General features: G+C 38.6%; 1 protein-coding gene across 2 annotated transcripts in view; it reads right to left on the bottom strand.

Moving 5' to 3' along the window:
* EDC3 (enhancer of mRNA decapping 3) overlaps positions 1 to 19,771 on the bottom strand; it is a 54,356-nt gene extending 34,585 nt beyond the window's left edge. Inside the window, exons 1-3 of one of the 2 annotated variants that reach the window (XM_040257247.1) lie at positions 19,621 to 19,757; positions 11,114 to 11,167; positions 127 to 337 (exon numbers count right to left, since the gene is read on the bottom strand). In XM_040257247.1, the coding sequence (XP_040113181.1) occupies positions 127 to 290 (164 nt within the window). In that variant the 5' untranslated portion in view covers positions 291 to 337; positions 11,114 to 11,167; positions 19,621 to 19,757. Of the gene's footprint in view, positions 1 to 126; positions 338 to 11,113; positions 11,168 to 19,620 lie in introns of both variants that reach the window. The other variant, XM_040257248.1, reaches the window with a different exon arrangement.
* Positions 19,772 to 20,410: the final 639 nt, after the last annotated feature.

A 20,410-nucleotide genomic window follows, 5' to 3' on the forward strand; every position in this document is an offset into this window, starting at 1 on the left:
GATCTAAGGTTGTAAAATCTGCCCCCTGACAAAAGTAGTCCTATGCAAGAGAATATTGGCAATGAGACCTAGGTCAAGCTCCGTAGATCACCAGACTGGATTTGAAGAGTCAGTTAGGACACTCACCTGAAAGTGACTTCTGGCACAAGGCACTTTACTCCATTGTGGAAAGGCCGGGTGAGAGAAATCGTCTGGCTGACCTGATCCACTGCGGACACTCTTCCCTGATAGACACCCAAGCTATCTCCACAGTTGATGGACACAATACTGCCCAGCCAGTCTGTAGCCATGTTTCAGATGTGAGATTACCGTGGAGAGAAGGAATCATGCAGTGTACCTTGAGAAACAGACAAATCTCCAGTAAAATTTAGCAAACATTATATCAGGTTATATAATAGGTGCTGCTTAATAACACATATTCTATCACAACCTTAACTGAGGTAATAAAGCATTAGAAATAAAGCTTTTTTTCCCCCACTAGGAGTAGGCATACTGATGAATAAGCAGTATCATTACGTATATAGTTCTTTCAGGTACTTTCAACCATATGTACTAGCTACTTACCTAGACATCATTTAAATGATAATAAAAAATCCTGGACAAAATTTATTGCGAAAGTTGACTGAAGGCATTACAGCACACTAACCCTAACAGCTACGGGACACAGACTCTTTCCCAGTTCACCAGCATATGCTGGGCCTTAAACCAGCATCAATTCACTTCAAAGGACTGAAATCTGACAGAGTGTACTTTTTGTCCAAAACCAGAATTAAATTTGAATTCGATAATAAGATTTTTCAAATCTCTCCAAATAACTGTAAATTAAGCAAAACATCTCTACATAACCAATGAGTCAAAGAAGAAATCAAAAGGACAGTTAGAAAATAGTCCAAAGTCAAGGAAAATGAAAACAGAACGTATCAACATTTGTGGGATGTGCTTAAAAGTGTTTGAAAAGAAATTTATATATTTATATTTTCTAATATAAATGCTTATATCATAAAGGAAGAAAGGTTTAAAACCAATGATTGAAGCTTCCATCTTAAGAAGCTAGGCAAAAAGGACCAAATTAACCAAAGGTATTAAGAAAGAAACCAAAGAGTAGAAATCAATGAAATAAGAAACAAGAAAAATACACAAAACCAAAAATCTGTTCTCTTGAAAATATCAATGAGGCTGATAAATCCCTAGCTAGAATAACCAAGAAAAAGAGAGAGAACATATATCGTCAATGTCAAGAATGAACAACAGGACATTACAGGCATTAAAAAGATGGTTTTATGTCAGTATATTTGACAACTCGGATGAAACAAAGAAATTCCTTGAAAAACAAGTTACCAAAAGTGATACAAGTGTAAAACAGACACAATCACTAACACAAAAAAGCTAGAAATGGATCCACACAAATAAGCCTAACTGATTTTTGACAAAGTGGAAAAGTAATTCAAAGGAGGTAATGCAGTTTTTTAACAACAAATGGTAATGGACAAAAATTACTAGAACTGATAAAACAAATTCAGCAAGGTGACAAGATACAGAAACTGGCTGCATTTCTTTACACTAATAGTGAAATATCAGAAAGGGATATAAACAGACAATCCTTTTTAAAAATCACATCAAAAAAGATTAAAAATAAAAACTTAGGAATAAACCTCACCAAGGAAGTGAAAGACACTGAGAACTACAGAACACTAATAAAGGTAACTGAAGATGATTCAAAGAAATGGAAAGATATCCCATGCTCTTAGACTGAGAGAATTCATATTGTTAAAATGGCCATAATTATCCAAAACAATCTACAGATTTAACGTGATACCTATCAAGTTACTCATGATATTTTTCACAGAACTAGAACAAACAATCCTAAAATTTATATGGAACCATCAGTTCAGTTCAGTCACTCAGTTGTGTCTGACTCTTTGCAACCCCATGGACTGCAGCATGCCAGGCCTCCGTGTCCATCACCAACTTCCAGAGTTTACCCAAACTCATTTCCATTGAGTCGGTGATGCCATCCAACCACCTCATCCTGCTGTCCCCTTCTCCTCCCGCCTTCAGTCTTTGCCAGGATCAGGGTCTTTTCCAATGAGTCAGTTCTTCGCATCAGGTGGCCACAGTATTGGAGCTTCAGCTTCAGCATCAGTCCTTCACAGTGAATATTCAGAACTGATTTCCTTTAGGATGCACTGGTTTGATCTCCTTGCAGTCCAAGGGACTCTCAAGAGTTTTCTCCAACACCACAGTTCAAAAGCATCAATTCTTCGGCGCTCAGCTTTCTTTAGAGTCCATCTCTCACATCCATACATGACTACCAGAAAAAACACAGCTTTGACTAGACGGACCTTCGTTGGCAAAGTAATGTCTCTGCTTTTTAATATGCTGTCTAGGTTGGTCATAACTTTCCTTCCAAGAAGCAAGCATCTTTCAATTTCATGGCTGCAGTCACCATCTACAGTGATTTCAGAGTCCAAGAAAATTAAGTCTGTCACTGTTTCCATTGCTTCCCCATCTATTTGCCATGAAGTGATGGAACCAGATGCCATGATCTTAAGTTTTCTGAATGTTGAGTTTTAAGCCAACTTTTTCACTCTCCTCTTTCACTTTCATCAAGAGGCTCTTTAGTTCTTATTCGTTTTCTGCCATAAGGGTGGTGTCATCTGCATATCTGAGGTTATTGATATTTCTCCCAGCAATCTTGATTCCAGCTTTTGCTTCATCCAGTCTGGCATTTCGCATGATGTACTCTGCATATAAGTTAAATAAGCAGGCAACTGCAGCCTTGACATATTCCTCTCTCAATGTGGAAACAGTCTGTTGTTCCATGTCCAGTTCTAACTGTTGCTTCCTGACCTGCATATTTCCTCAGATTTCTCAGGAGGCAGCTCAGGTGGTCTGGTATTCCCATCTCTTGAAGAATTTTCCACAATTTGTTGTGATCCACACAGTCAAAGGCTTTGCCATAGTCAATAAAGCAGAAATAGATATTTTTCTGGAACTCTCTTGGTTTTTCGATGATCCAACAGACATTGGTGATTTGATCTCTGGTTCTTCTGCCTTTTCTAAATCCAGCTTGAACATCTGGAAGTTCACAGTTCACGTACTGTTGAAGCCTGGCTTGGAGAATTTTGAGCATTACGTTGCTAGCATGTGAGATGAGTGCAACTGTGCAGTAGTTTGAGCATTCTTTGCCACTGACTTTCTTTGGGATTGGAATGAAAACTGACCTTTCCCAATCCTCGGGCCACTGGTGAGTTTTCCAAACTTGCTGGCATATTGAGTGCAGTACTTTCACAGTATCATCTTTTAGGATGTGAAACAGCTCAACTGGAATTCCATCACGTCTACTAGCTTTGTTTGTAGTGATGCTTCCTAAGGCCCACTTGACTTCACATTCCAGGATGTCTGGCTCTAGGTGAGTGATCACACCACCGTGGTTATCTGGGTCATGAATATCTTTTTTGTATAGCTCTCCTGTGTATTCTTGCCACCTCTTCTGAATATCTTCTGCTTCTGTTAGGTCCATACAATTTCTGTCCTTATTGTGCCCATCTTTGCATGAAATGTTCCCTTGGAATCTCTAATTTTCTTGAAGAGATCTCTAGTCTTTCCCATTCTATTGTTTGTCTCTATTTCTTTGCTTTGATCACTGAAGAAGGCTTTCTTATCTCTCCTGCTATTCTTTGGAACTCTGCAGTCAAATGGGTTTATCTTTCCTTTTCTCCTTTGTCTTTAGCTTCTGTTCTTTTCTCAGCTATTTGTAAGGCCTCCTCAGACAACCATTTTGCCTTTTTGCATTTCTTTTTCTTGGGGATGGTCTTGATCACTGCCTCCTGTACAACGTCACAAATGTCAGGTCCACGAATCAAGGCAAATTGGAAGTGGTCAAACAGGAGACAGCAAGAGCAAACATCAACATTTTAGGAATCAGAGAACTAAAATGGACTGGAGTGCGTGAATTTAACTCAGATGACCATTATATCTACTACTGTGGGCAAGAATCCCTTAGAAGAAATGGAATAGCCATCACAGAAACAAAAGAGTCCAAAATGCAGTACTTGGATGCAATCTCAGACAGACAGAATGATCTCTGTTCCTTTTCAAGGCTTAACCTGGTACTCTGTTACAACAGGTTGGGTGGGGGTGGTGGGATGCTCAAGAGGGAGGAGACATTTTGGGAGTTTAACGTGGTACTCTCACAAACAGTGAGGTGGGGGTGGGCAGGAGGTTCAAGAGGGAGGGGATATATGTATAACAGATGCTTCATGCTGTTGTATGGGAGAAACCAACACAACATTGTAAAGCAGTTATCCTCCAATTAAAAACAAAATTTTTAAAAAGCGCTTCCAATATTATCTCCTAGAAACAGTATTATCTCTATCAGATTCAGTTCAGTTCAGTTCAGCCACTCAGTCGTGTCCAACTCTTTGCGACTCTATGAATTGCAGCACACAAGGCCTCCCTGTCCATCACCAACTCGGGAGTTCACTCAGACTCATGTCCATTGAGTCAGTGATGCCATCCAGCCATCTCATCCTCTGTCGTCCCCTTCTCCTCCTGCCCACAATCCCTCCCAGCATCAGAGTCTTTTCCAATGACTCAACTCTTCCCATGAGGTGGCCAAAGTACTGGAGCTTCAGCTTCAGCATCATTCCCTCCAAAGAAATCCCAGGGCTGATCTCCTTGCAGTCCAAGGGACTCTCCAGAGTCTTCTCCAACACCGCAGTTCAAAAGCATCAATTCTTCAGCACTCAGCTTTCTTCATAGTCCAACTCTCACATCCATACATGACTACTGGAAAAACCATAGCCTTGACTAGATGGACCTTTGTTGGCAAAGTAATGTCTCTGCTTTTGAATATGCTATCTAGGTTGGTCATAACTTTCCTTCCAAGGAGTAAGCGTCTTTTAATTTCATGGCTGCAGTCACCATATGCAGTGATTTTGGAGCCCCCAAAAATAAAGTCTGACACTGTTTCCACTGTTTCCCCATCTATTTCCCATGAAGTGATGGGACTGGATGCCATGATCTTCATTTTCTGAATGTTGAGCTGTAAGCCAACTTTTTCACTCTCCTCTTTCACTTTCATCAAGAGGCTTTTTAGCTCCTCTTCACTTTCTGCCATAAGGGTGGTGTCATCTGCATATCTGAAATTACTGACATTTCTTCTGCAATCTTGATTCCAGCTTGTGCTTCTTCCAGCCCAACGTTTCTCATGATGTACTCTGCATATAAGTTAAATAAGCAGGGTGACAATATACAGCCTTGACGTACTCCTTTTCCTATTTGGAACCAGTCTGTCGTTCCATGTCCAGTTCTAAATGTTGCTTCCTGACCTGCATATAGGTTTCTCAAGAGGCAGGCCAAGTGGTCTGATATTCCCAACTCTTTCAGAATTTTCCAGAAAATTCAGAATTTCAGAAAATTCTATCAGATTACTTATCACATTTTCTGTATTGATTGCTTTTTGTTCCTATCTGCCCACTGCACACATCATCTTCCAATGTGAGATGATGTATGAGAAACTCCTTTAAGGATTCATAATGTTATTACTAATGTGAATGACTAAATTTCTGATTATTTCATTAAAATGTTATGAGTAATAACCAAATTATCCATATTATCTTCGTGTATAAAATGCACATTTGTGCCCCATCTGTGTTTCTACTTTTTTACATTAAAATTTCAAAAACAAAAAAAAGATGTTTAAATATATGTGTGTGTATATATACACACACACATACACATTACTCATATACAGTTGAATGTTACTCAGCTACAAAAAGAATGGAATAATGACATTTGCAGCTACATGGATGGACCTGGAGATGATCATACTAAGCAAAATAAGTCAGAAAGAGAGACAAATACCATGTGATATCACTTGAATGTGGAATCTAAAATATGCTACAAATGAACGTATCTATGAAACAGAAATAAACTCACAGACACAGAACAGACTTGTGGTTGCCAAGGAGGAGAGGAGGTGGGGCAGGAAAGAACTGGGAATTTAGGATTAGCAGATGCAAACTATTATATATAGCACAGATAAACAACAAGGTCCTACTGTACAGCACAAGGAACTATATTCAATATCCTGTGATAAACCATAATAGAAGAGATAATGAAAAAGAATGTATATATGACTGAATCACTTTGCTGTACAGTAAAAATCAACACACTATAAATTAACTGTAAATAAATTTTTTTTAAGTTGAACAAATTATATAAATAAAAGAAATGAAAGGGCTGCAGTAAAAACGTCAGCTAAAAGATTAAGGCAAAAACATTAAAAGAGTTAATTCATGCCTAAACAATATATATTATCACTGAGGGTACAATTCACTAATAATAATATATTGCTATAATTTTCCATTTAGGTAATATGATGATGTCAAAACATAATATAGAATATAAAACAAGTATATAAAATATTCAAGAATAAATTTTTCAAGTCAATAGAAGAGAATTAATACAATCTTCTGTAATGAATCAAGCAGCAAAACAAGTATTTTTAAAAATAAAATAATCTAGATACTGAGTTTAATAATCTTATCAGGCTTTGTATTTCCAGTGAAAGAATACAAATACTATATACCTTGCTTCAGTTGTTAAGACAAATAGTAATGGATATTCATCAGTAGAAAATCAACCCTGATCTAAGTTTCATAATTTATATACACATTTAATCAAAATGGGTCATAGACTTAAACGTAAAATGTCAAACTATAAAACTTTTAGGAAAAACATAAGAGAAGCCTTCAGGATCTAGGGTGAAGCAATGACTTCTTTGAATGGACACCAAAAGCATGACCTATTAAGGAGAAACTGATCAGACTTCTTGAAAATGAAAAACTTTCATTCTGCAGAAGGATCCGGCTTTTTTTAAAAAGTTACAGACTGGAAAAAAATATTTACAAATCACATATATGACAAAGACTAATGACATAAATAGAACTCTCAAAATTCAGTGATGGAAAAAAAAAATCCAATCCATAGTGGGCAAAAGACACAAAAGACATTTCAACAAAGAACTAAATAGATGGCAAATAAGTTTACATGAAAAGATGTTCAACATCACTACATTAACCACTAGGGAAATGTAAGCTAAAAACACAATGATACACTACGTGCCCACTAGAACAGCTAAAATAAAAAACACTGACAACACCAAGTACAAATAAGGATGTGGAAAAATTGAATAACTCATACATTCATACATACTCATATATTCATACACGGCTGACGGAACTACTAAATGGTGCAGCCATTTTTTTATTTAAAAAAAAAAAAAAAAGCCTAAACATGCAGACATCTCTGGTGGTCCAGCGGTTAAGAATCTGCCTGCCAATGCAGGGGACACGAGTTTGATGCCTGGTCCAGGAGGATTCCACATGCTGTGGGGCAACTAAGCTCATCTCCACAACTCCTAAGCCAGCACAGTGCAACCACAGAAAGCCTGCACGCAGCAACAAAGACCCAGTGCAGCCAAAAAATAAATAAATAGCCAAAACGGAGGCTATTAAAAAAAAAAAAACCTAAACACACAACTCACATGACCTAGCAGTTGTACGACTGGTCATTTATCTCAGAGAATGGAAGACTTAACTCACAAAAAAACCTGTACTTGAATGTTTATATCAGGCTTACTTCTAATAGCCTCAAACTGGAACAGGCTAGATGACTTTCCATGTGTCAAAGGTTAAACACAAACTGTAGTATGGAGAAAAAGTGAAAAAAGCCAACCCCAAAAGATTACATTCTTTATGATTCCATTTGTGCAATATTCTTGAAATGACAGCTATAGAAACGGAGAAGAGAAGAGTGGTTCCCAGGAGTGAGAGAAGGGCCAGAGACACAAGGAAAACAGGGATGGCTATAAATGAGCAACATGAGGGATCCCTGTGGTTAGGGAAACATTCTTCGTCTTGACCATATGATGTCAATATCCTGGTAGTGACACTGTACTATCGTTTTGAAAGATGTTACCAATAGGGAAAACCAGGCAGGATATATGGAATCTCTCTGTATTATTTCTTATAAGTACATATGGATCTACAGCTATCTCAAACAAAAAGGTCAAAAAAAAAAAAAATCAATGTCTTCTACCACATTAACAAAGCAAATGGGAAATCATGTATGATCACATCAACAAATGCAGAAAGATAATCTGACAAAATTCAACATCATCCATGATATAAAAAAGGAGCAGTGGCATCTATAAAACAATTATAGATAACATCATATTAATGGTGAAACAATGAATTCTTTCCCCCGAAGACTGGGACAAGGCAAGAATATCTACTCTCAACAGTTCTACTTCTTATTCAACATTATATTATAGGTATTAGCTACTGCAATAAGAAAAAGAAATAAAAAGCATAAATATTGGAAATGAAGATGTAAAGTTGTTTTTATTTGTAAACTTTATTGTTGACTGTGCATGTAGAAAACCCTAGGGAATGTAACCGCTCCCCGCCCCGCCCCCAAATCCTACTAGTATGAAACTTTAGCAGGGCTTCCCAGGTGGCACTAGTGGTAAAGAACCGCCTGCCAGTGCAGGAAACATAAGAGACACGGGTTCGATCCCTCGGTCAGGAAGATCCCCTGGAGGAGGATGTGGCAACCCACTCCAGTATTCTTGCCTGGAGAATCCCATGGACAGATGAGCCTGGTAGGCTACAGTCCATGGGGTCACAAAGAGTCGTACACAACTGAAGCAACTGAGCATGACTTTAGCAAGATCACAGGATACATGCTCAATATAAAATAAACAACTGTATTTTATATAATAGCAACAAACAACCGAAAATAAAACTTCAAAACACTATTTAAAATAGCGCTAAAAAACACAAAAACTTAGGAACATATCTAATGAAAAATGTGCTGGACCTCCTATGATAAAAACTACAAAAGACTGCTGAGAAACAGGAAAAGAAGATCTAAATAAATGGAGAGATGTACACATTCACAGACTGAAGAGCTTAATGTTGTCAAGTCTCCTCAAGTTGATCTGCAGATCAAATATAAAGAAAGATCCCAGTTGGCCTTTTTGGAGAAACTGGAAAACTGGTCCTAAAATCTTTATGGAAATGCAAAATACTTAGAATAGCCAAAACAATCATATAAAAGAAAAACAAAGGCAGTTGTTTTACACTATCTTATTTCAAGTTCTACTATAAAGCTATAGAAATCAATGTGGTACTGGTGTGAGGAGATAACCAGATGAACCGAACAGAATTTAGAAATAGACCTACACACACATGGTTAACTGACTTCTGATCACAAGGTATCAACATAAATCAATGGAAAAATCAAAAAGTATTTTTCAATAAATGGTGCTAGACCAACTGGATATATACGAAAAAAAAAATCTTTCTATTCCTATCCCATACCAGATACAAAAAATTAATTCAAAATAAACTATCTAAATATAAAAGTTGGAGAAGGAAATGGCAACCCACTCCAGTATTCTTGCCCAGAGAATCCCATGGATAGAGGAGCCTGGTGGGCTACAGTCCATGAGGTCACAGAGTTGGACACGACTGAGCGACTTCACTTTCATTATAATATAAAAGTTAAAACTAAAGCTACTGGGGGGGGGGGGGGAGGGAACAGAATATCTAAGTGACCTTAGAGTAGAGAAAGATTTCTTAGACTAAACAGAAATACGTAGTACTAATCATAAAAGAAAAAAATCTGATGAATTAGATTTCATCAAAATTTAAAAGTCCTGCTCATCAAAAATCATCATTAAAGAATACAAATTGGAAGAGGTGCCAAAAAAAACACGCTGGGAGGCAACTAGAGCAGTCTATTTAAGAGACAGTGGTAAGCTGGAATAGGTAGAAGCAATGGAGAAGGGAAAAAGTTGAGATTCAAGACCAAGACTGATATAGGTGATGGTATGAATTTAGTAATGATTTAATATAGTAATAGGTAACAGAAAGGGGTGGGGGGAAATCACCCTTAAGAAAATAAAAGGTGAATGGAACACATGTAATCCCACAACCTTTACACACATACCATCATATTGTGTAACAATAGCAGCAGCTAGTATTTATTGTTCATTTACTATGTCTCAGGACTGAGTTAAACTTTAGGGGCCTTCTTTAGGGGCCTTCAATCTTAATGACAACCATATGAGATGGCTACTTTACTAACCCATTTTACAGATGGGTAATTTACAACAGAGAGATTATAATGGATATTTACACACTTATAATCAGAGCATAAAGGCAGCTTCTTAGTAAAATAGCATATTCTCCATGTGTATGTGCTATTCCACTGCATTCACATAGCAGTTTTTTTCTCAACTGACATTTAGATAATTCAATTTTTCACAATTATAGTCAATGCAGCAATGATCAATTTCATTCAGTGCTTATCTTGAATAATTTTCTCAGGATAAAGCCTCAGTCAGTCAAAACGTAAAACCACCTAGATTTGATTACAATACACCATAGTAGAAAACTATCTTTTCTCCAAAACAAATCATTTTCAATTTTTTTTCAAACCAAATCATGCTCTGGATGGGTTAAGATAATCATACATTTAAAACAAAGGTACTGTTAAAAAAAATATTTAGGGAGGTATTCCATATAATCTAGCTCCATTTCAACATCATCCCAATGAAGGCTACCTCCAAAGATCAAGAATTTCAAGAAAACTCCCAGATTTATGATGGCAAAAAGATGTTTCTGCCCTCTATTATAACCACACCAAAACAAGAAAAGAAAAAAAAGAAAAGGAAAGTCACAGTTAAGGAGAAAATATTCCCAATAGATAGGATCCAGAATATATAAGGAACACTTACAAATAAATAAAAAGAAAACATCAGTTTTTTAAAGCAGGCAAAAGAAGCTATATGAATAGTCAATAAACATATGAAAAGCTGTTCAACATCATTAATTATCAGGGAAATGTGAACTGAAACACAATGAGACACCCAAATGTCCAAGATGGATGAATGCATAAATACTCCATAAAAATGGAGTATCATTCAGTCTTTAAAAAGGAAGGCTTTGATATATGTTACAACACAGATGAACCTTGACGACATTAAGTGAAAATGAAGTAAGACACAGAAGGACATATCTTGTATGATTCCACTCACATGAGGTCTCTAGAATAGTCAACCTCACAGGGGCAGAAAGTAGGTTTCCAGGGCCTGGGAGAGCAGAAATGAAGTGTTACTATTTAAAAGGTACAAAGTTTCAGTTTGATATGATAAAAAAGTTCATGATGGTGATGATTGCATGACGTGAGTGCACTCAATGCCACTGAACTGTACACTTAAAAACTGTTAAATGTATAAAAGTTAAATGTATAAATGTATAAAACTGTTAAAAGTATAAAATGTATACTTTATCATACAAAATGATAAGATGTATACTTTATCATACAAAATGATAAAATGTATACTTTATCATGCAAAATGATAAAATGTATACTTTATCATACAAAATGATAAAATGTATACTTTACCACAATTTTAAAAAGTATTAGATTGGGAAAAGACCACCATAGATATTATATCCACTACTACAGATCAGAAATGAAAGCACCAAATGTCTGTGATAATGCAAAGAACTGGAACAACTCTTAACTGCTGATAGTGTAAAATGATACAAGCACTCTGGAGGAGAGGTTAGCAGTTTCTTATAATATTAAATATATATCTGTGACCCAAAATTTCCTATCTAGGATTTATCCAGGAGAAATAAAAACATATATTAACAAAAAGACTTGTATACAAGTGTACAAAGTACCTTTATAACAGTCAAAAACTGGAAACGAGGAGAGAGGAAACAAATCATGGTATTAATCATACCACAGAACCACTTAACAATAAAAAAGAACAAGCTACTTATGCTACTAATACAAGGTTGATGATACTCAAAAACTGAAAGTCACAAAGATACATTTATATGAGCCTATTTATAAGAATTTCTACAAGAGTAACTATAGTGAGAAAAATCTGAAGTCGTCCACCTATAGGGAGGAAAATTGACTAGAAACAGGCAGAGGGTCTTGTGGAGTAAAGAAAATGTTCTTTGTTTTTACTGATGCAGTAGTTACAAGGATGTACACATCTAGCAAAATTTACTGAATTGGGCATTTAACATCTGTGCATTATTACTGTATGCAAGCTATATCTTAATTTTTTAAAAAAAGGAGGAAAACTACATGCAGCCAACATAACCAGTATAGTATGACACAGAATATTTAGTCATTCCTTCAATAAGAAGAGATTAATTTCCCAGAAAGGTTTTCTATAAAACATAAAGATGAAAACTCACACACTGGACAATGCCCGCAAAGATTTCTATTAGGCATCTCATAAATGTCCAAAACAGAATTCTTAATTTCTTTAGCCTAACACTCAACATCCCCCAATTTGTTCCTTCCCAAGCTTTTCTCACGGCTTTTCAGGTGGCTCAGAAGTAAAGAATCCACCTGCCAAGGCAGAACATGTGGGTTAGATCTTTGGGTTGGGAAGAGCCCTTGGAGGAGGAAATGGTTACCCACTCCAGTATTCTTGCCTGGAAAAATCCCATGGACAGAGGAGCCTGGCTGGCTGACAGTCCTTGGGGGTCACAAAAAGTTGGACACAACTTAGCGACTGAGCCCCAAGCTTTTCCCATCTCAATAAATGGCATCAACGTACACTATACTGCTTAGACAAAGGGGAAAACAAGTCAGGAGTCTTCTTGATTCCTTTCTTGTCCTTCATCCCATACATTCAATTCATCAATAAGCCCTATCGTCACTACTTCAAAGATAAGTCCACCTCTCTCCACCTCCACTGCCACTTACCTACTCTAAGTCACTATCATCTCATAGTTGCAGCAGTCCCCTGTTATATCTCTGCCTCGATTTCTGCCCCTCTAATTCTTTCTCTACACTGCAGCCAGAGCAAATTTTAAAATTTAAATCAGTTGTCATGATTCTGCTTAACTTCCTTTCCATAGACTGCAAGCCCTACACAATCCCATTTCTACTAACCTCTACAGACAACTTCGTCTCTCACCACTCCTTTTCCCTGTTCTCCAGACAAACTGACCTTATCACTGTTCCTCAAATACATCAAGCTTGTTCCCTCCAAAATTCTGCACCAGGTATTTTCAGAACACTCTTTCCCCAGTTATATGAATGGCTAGTTCTATCTTGTCTTTCAGTTACCTTCAAAAATGTCACCACACCAAAGAGGCCTTCCCTGGCTACCCAATTTAATGTGGCTAAACTCCTTATCACTCTCCAACACTTTGTTATAATTTCAAAATGACTCACCATATGAATTATCTTATTTATATTGTATGTGTCACCCCAACAGAATGAAAGCTCCACGAGGGCAAGGAACCTTGTCTGTTTTGTTCGGACAATAAGATTGCCTCTAGAATGGAAGAGGAACTCAGTAAATAGTAATTCAATCAAAGGAGACATAAAAACCTAACAGAAGTTAATCACTCAAAATCTAGAGTTATCTAAATATTTATATCTAAATGCTCTCCCTGGAAATGGTTCCAAAAACACAATATCCCTAAGCATATTCTATGTGAAATTCTATGTAAGATATGAAACCTAACACTGTTCTACACACAAAGGGAAGTCAGCAAACAGCAGGTGACATGGGGCTTCCCTGGTGCTTAGCGGTAAAGAATCCGCCTGCCAATGCACCAGACCCGAGGTTGACCCCTATGTCAGTAAGGTCCCCTGGAGAAGGAAATGGCAACTCACTCGAGTATTCTTGCCTGGGAAATCCCATGGACAGAGGAGCCTGAGAGGATACAGTCCATGGGGTTGCAAATAGTCAGACACAACTTAGCGACTAAACAACAATAACAAACAATATTAAGCATAAAATGAAACACTGGCTTAGCTATTCCACAAAAAATAGAAAATAAATAGAATAACATTTTAAAGTTTTCAAATATTAATTTCAGAAATATATCTACATGAAACATAAGTCTAAAAAAAGAAAAACAGTAGAAATATATTTAAAGGAGCATAAAAAGCACTCTTTCAGTTAAAAAAAAAAAAAGAAGAGTGTCTCATTAGAAACACAAAAACCTAAAGACAAACTCCAGTAGTTCTCTATTACTTAACTGAACAAGTATCACCAAACTGTGCTGACAGAACAGACAATAAAAGAAACAATGCATTAGCAGGCTCATCCATAATTTTTTTTTTTTTTACTACAGAGTATTTCAAACATATACAAAGGTAGACAGAACAGCATAATGAACCCCACATACCCATCACTGAGTTCCAACAATTATCAAGTTATCTCAAGAAATTTAAGAAATCAAGTGAATTTCCAATGCAGCACAATTTCCACGACACTGATGACGGAAAAGGCACAAAACAGCCATGATTTTATGCTTACTTTCCCTTTCCTGATTGACCTTTGTCTACTTAATGCCACAAAATTATGAAGTTCCTTTCCTATCATTTATACTCCATCATAATCCTACTCTGATGATTACTTTAGATTGATGCAAAACGAAAAGCTGTAACTGGAACTTTAGAAATGCCAGAAATCAATCAGATGGGAAAAGACTTCTACTTCTCCATTCAATATATATCTTTAAGATACTGATACTACACATACAAGTTTATATTATGTCAATAATAACTAATAAGTAGGATTTTTAATAGTTTTAAAGAAAATTTCTTTATTAACTGAAAACAGTAAATCTAAAACAAGTGGAGTGCCAACATGGGGATTTCTAATCAGATGAACACACTAAGGGAGAACACACCCAAATCAAGACACAGTATTTTGAACACCCCAGAAGGTTCCACTGTGTTCCCACAAAGGTAGCCATTATTCTGATATCTATCACAAAAGAGTCATTTACCTGTTTTTTGAACTTCATATAAATGGAATCATAAAAGTTCTCTCAAAGTGTTGCCTTCTTTTGCTCCATGTTACACCTGGGAGATTCACCCTTGTTGCATGTAGCAGCAGTTCATTCTTTCTCGTGGCTATATAGTATTCCATTACATAACTATGCCTCAATGTATTTATCCATCGTAGTCCTGATAGACAGACTATTTCCAGTTTGGGGGCCATTATGAATAGAGAATTAAACAGTTTTGTATATGCCTTTGTAGTGGACAAATGTACCCATTTATGCTGGACATATTACAAAGTAGTAGACACAGGTTCAATCCCTGGGTTAGGAATATCCCCTGGAGGAGGAAACAGCAACCCAGTCCAGTATTCTTGCCTGGAAAATTCCATGGAGAGAGGAGCCTGGAAGGCGACAGTCCATGGGTCTCAATGAGTTGGACACGACTGAGCAACTGAGCACACTAGACAGACACAGGATGATTCTGCTCAAATGCTATTAGGATTTCCAGACGACCAAATGCCGCACTATGAGAAGCTACCGAATCATTTCTCTTGTAAGAAGCCTTCAGATAACAAAGTCAGGTAGACCGAAATGGTCTTCCACTCATCACGCAATTAAAGTAGCTGTCAGAAACGATTCAAAAGCAAATCGCTGATTACAGAGCTACAAAATTCCATCTCATCCACATATGACAGAACTCTTCAGCATTCAGATCCAATCCTTTGATCTGCTGCTAAGTCACTTCAGTCGTGTCCGACTCTGTGCGATCCCACAGATGGCAGCCCACCAGGCTCCCGTCCCTGGGATTCTCCAGGCAAGAACACTGGAGTGGGTTGCCATTTCCTTTTCCAAAGCATGCAAGTGAAAAAGTGAAAGTGAAGTCGCTCAGTCATGTCCGATTAGTATCGACTCCATGGACTGCAGCCCACCAGGCTCCTCCATCCATGGGATTTTCCAGGCAAGAGTACTGGAGTGGCTAAGGACAATTAAATCAACAATTATGGATAAGTGGTTAGTTATGGATTTCTGAAAAACTAGGTATCTATGTAGAAACATGTCTATAGAATCAAAAGCTTGGAAATGACAGAGATCTTGAAAGAAAACATTTACTAGTACAATCCTAGTACTAAGTCCCTATCTTCCACAAAAGGCAGCATAGCGAAAAAGGCATGGGCTTCTGAAGTCAGACATTAAAGGCCAGAATTATGAGCAAATTATCCTAATCTGAGTCTCAACTCTCTCAATTATAAAATGGGAAGTAGAGCTGACCCTCGAACAACATGGGCTTAAATGGTGCAGGTCCACTTAAAACACCTATTTCCTTCACCAAATACAACAGTACTACACGATGGGCAGTTGCCTGAATGTGAGATGCAGAACCGCAGAAAAAGAAGAACCATGTATATGGAGGGCCGACTATAGGTTATTCTCAGATTTTCAACTATGCAGACAGTTGGAGGCCCTGGCCCCCAACTGTTCAAGAGTCAACTGTATACCAATTAAACGATCTCATAGAACCACTGTGAAGATTACATGAGATAATCTATATAATTTTTACCATATACCAAATTTTACTTCAAATGTCTCCCTTTTTTGGCGGGGGGCGGGCAGCTTGCAGGATTTCTGTTCGCTGACCAGGGATCAAACTCATTCCCCCTGCAGTGGAAGAACAGAGTCTTAACCACTGGGCCACCAGGGAAGTCCTACAAATACCTCCTTTTCACAGAAGGAATACTGGCCAAATAGGGGATTCAAGTTATGGCCCTAGAAAATTATACTACGAGTGTCACCTTCCGTGTCACCTGAAAAACTACAAAAATGCCTAAATTACCTCTACAACATCTTGGAAATGAAGTCTCAACCTTCAAAGTGGAATACACACATCTTTAGGAGTACACAAAGACATGCAAGCAAGGGAATCAACTTCCACCCTACTCTATCATAAAGCTGATCTGCCTAGATATCAAATAAAGACTTTCAACCATAAAGTTTATTACTTTAAAACAGGAGTCAGAAAACTACACCCATGTACCAAATCTGGCCCACTGCTAACAAAGCAGAATTGGAACAGAACCTAGTACAGCTCTCTGCTTACTGTCTGTGGCTGTTTCTGCAGGTCAATGAGAACTGAGTAGTACTAATGGAGACCACATGGCCCACAAAGCCTACGAGCAAGCCCTTTACAGAAAGTTTGCTGACTCCTGTTTCAGGATACAGTTCTGTGGGGTGCATACAAGTTCAAAAAGAAAGAAAATAAGAAATTCCCAGAAGGATAAAATTACCAAAACTGACTCAAAAAGTAAAAAAAAAAAAAAAAAAAAAAAAATCCAGACAGACCTACACCAAGTAAAGAAATTGAATGAGTACTTTTAAAATCTTCCCACACAAAAAAGCCCAGGCCCAGAGGACTTTGCTGGTAAACTCTATCAAACGTAAAGAAAGAAATAATTACCAATTCTACATAAATTCTTTCAGAAAACAGCAGAATAACGTTTTCCAACTCACATTATGAGGGTAATTTTACTCTTGATACTGAGTCCAGTCCAAAGACATCACAGGAAAAGGAAACCTCAGACCAATATTCCTCATAAAAATTTTTAATATCAGCAAATTGAATTCAGCAATATATAGAAAGTAGGATACACTGAGATTCAACAGAATCCATTCTAGGAACACAAGACTGGCTTAACATCTGAAAATCAGGTAATGTAATACACCATTTATACACAGCCATATCTTCGAGGGCTTTTATATGTAAAAAAGGTTATCTATACACTTTTAAAGCATCAAATTACTATTAGACTTAGAAAACTTTGTATTTATTTTTCAAAAGTCAATATTTACAAACTAACAGAAATTACATACTAAACCATTTTCAATTAAATGTTTAAATTACTTAAATTTATGATGACCCTTCCATTTCATTAAACTACACTGGGCAAATCTTGAGATTAACCAGATGATACTTTCTCTCTTCACTTCATTAGGCAACAAATTTGATAAGAACACTCTTCAGATAAGGCTTCAAATACACACTGCATATAAAAAAGTGACAGACCCTCAACACCGATCACCAAATTCCCAGTTGTAATTGTATCCATAAAACAAATTCCTACAGACACAGATGCCCAAAGGCATGCCGTCACCTAATTTAACCACAATAGGGCAAATCTCCCACCCCATCTCACCCACCAGGTCACCAGAAAAGACTCAAATGCCTTGCCAAAATTCGGACACATTATCATTACAGATACTGTACTCCTTTGGGATACTAATATGGATGTCATGTCCTGTTGTTCTGATTGAAGAATTCTAATAACCCTGCTCCTGTAGCTGATAACAGAAGAATGCCGTATTTTCCACCTTGCGCTAGTTACGAATCTTGGACTCTCAAGAATCTTAATTAAACATTTTCTAGTCCAGCGTTTTTCAAACTACAGTTCTTAGCAGTCAGACCCATTACAGGTCAAAATCAGTTTAGTGAGTTACAATCAACTTTTTTTTTTTCTTTCAATGAAATAGAAAATGTCAGAGGGTACCACACACAGAGAAGGCAAACTTTTGTTTCCTGTGTACACACTCTATGCATGCAGGGGTCACAAAGAGTCAGCATGCAAAATACATTAACTGTGGGTCACAGGTCAAAAAAGTTAGAGACACTCTATTAGTCCCACAATCCTCAAGAAGGCTTCAACAAAAGATTCTTAGCACTCAAAGAGTTGTGTTTTTTGTAACCATTTCCATTTCATATAGAGAAACCAAAAAAAGGAATTCTGTGCTCAGTACACTTAATCTTCCATTCATAAATAAAGACTAGAATTCATCTGAGCTTTCCAGCTGAAACAGTGACCTGCTCAGAGGCAGTCACTTAAGTTTTGATGGGATTAAGACCTTTATTTGACAGAGCGCAAACTGAAATCAGTTTAGTCTGTGGCTAGGAAAGTTAAGTCGTTCAGTCGTGTCCGACTCTTTGCGACCCCGTGGACTGTAGCCCACCAGGCTCCTCCACCCACAGGAAAGAGAACCAAAACCAATCTGGTCTCGAGATCCTCATCTGTAACGGCAGGAGAGGGCTGTTTGGACTCCTTCTACCTCTGAAATTGGGAGGTTTGTTGACAACCAACTGGCCAAGCAGGTGAGGACTATGCCTCCCCCGCACCAAAACACTTGAACCATTCAACAAGTCAATTACTGATCAATTCAACCAATATCACACAAAGAGTACTGATAATAAGACACTAAGACTTACACTAACAACAGTAAAGAATCAAGGGGAAGTAAGTCTCCAGGATAGCAGAAGCTGCCCCCTGCCAGGTATCACTAATTTCTCAGCCACCCTCTCCTCTCAGACTCCAGTTCATCTCCGTCCCCAGGCTATCTGTCATGGATGTGGTACTCGCGTTCTTCCCTACCACCGTTCGCCACTGTGCAAGAGGAAACTGAGGCAGGGAGCAATGAGGGGGTGGGCTGCAGTAACCTTTAACAAAGCTAAACTAAGAGCCTAGGCCGCTAATGCCTCACTCCTCCCACAATTCCTCGGCTGCTGAGAGTCCCGTTCCCTCGACCTCCACCTCAAACCACACGCCGGAGGCAAGTCCTAGTAATGGGCCCCCGCGCACGCGAAGCGGCCCCTATCTCGAACCCACCGCTCTAGAAGTCTGCAAGGCCTGGAACCACGAAGCCTAAAACCCAACTCCCCGGCAACCCCGGAAGACCCCTCCCACAAGCGCCCACCAGCCACCCGCCCCCGCGGCGCGCCTACCTCTACGCCACCGAGCCGACGCCTCCTCGGTTTACCACACCAAGCCTGACCCGAAGCACCGCAAGACCCTGAAACTAATGGCCTTCTTCACACCCACCCCCACAGCCACGGCCGCCGCCGGAAGCGCCCTGCGTCTCCACGCCACCGTCGTGAGGTCACTTCCGGCGCGACGCTCGGAACCCGGGGGCGGGGCGCCCGGGAAATTTGAGAATTTGGAAACAATAACTACTAGGACCAGCTGTGTGGCCTTCCAGAACCGTGCCTGCTAGGCCTGGTTCCCTGTGCCCCGGCTACCTATACTGGGTGGAGTCTGGGTTCGAGTTGGAGTCCTGCCTGCGTCCCAGGCTCGGTTGCTGGGGAGCTCTCTTCCCTCTCGTAGTATTGATGGAAAGCTCCGACTTTCCTTCCAGTTCCTCTTATGCTAATCGCCGAACCAGAGCGGAAGACTTTGGCTAGGAGGCTGCCTCTGTTCTCATGGCCCCTATCCTCGATCAGTTGCAGCTGTGGGATGCAATTAGTAGACCCCCGTGATGGCTTAAAGGAAAAAAATTTCCTTCGTGGTCTTCGTGGTTGATCTTCAAAGTTTATCAGATTCAGCTCGTTTTGGGCTTAGTGTCAGCCAATCTGTGCTTGAATACCTTTCCCCACTCTCACCCCTAGTACTCAGTACATGGGAAAGTGCCACTCTCCTTCCTGTGGCATTTTAGAGTCTCGGTCGCCTTGATTTTGAAAAAAGCAGCCGTTTAGGATCAAGACTGAATGTAATGAAGTTTATAGTTGCCAAGGTCTT

The sequence above is a fragment of the Oryx dammah genome, unplaced genomic scaffold, assembly GCF_014754425.2.
Source record: "Oryx dammah isolate SB20612 unplaced genomic scaffold, SCBI_Odam_1.1 HiC_scaffold_16, whole genome shotgun sequence".
Lineage (NCBI taxonomy): Eukaryota > Metazoa > Chordata > Mammalia > Artiodactyla > Bovidae > Oryx > Oryx dammah.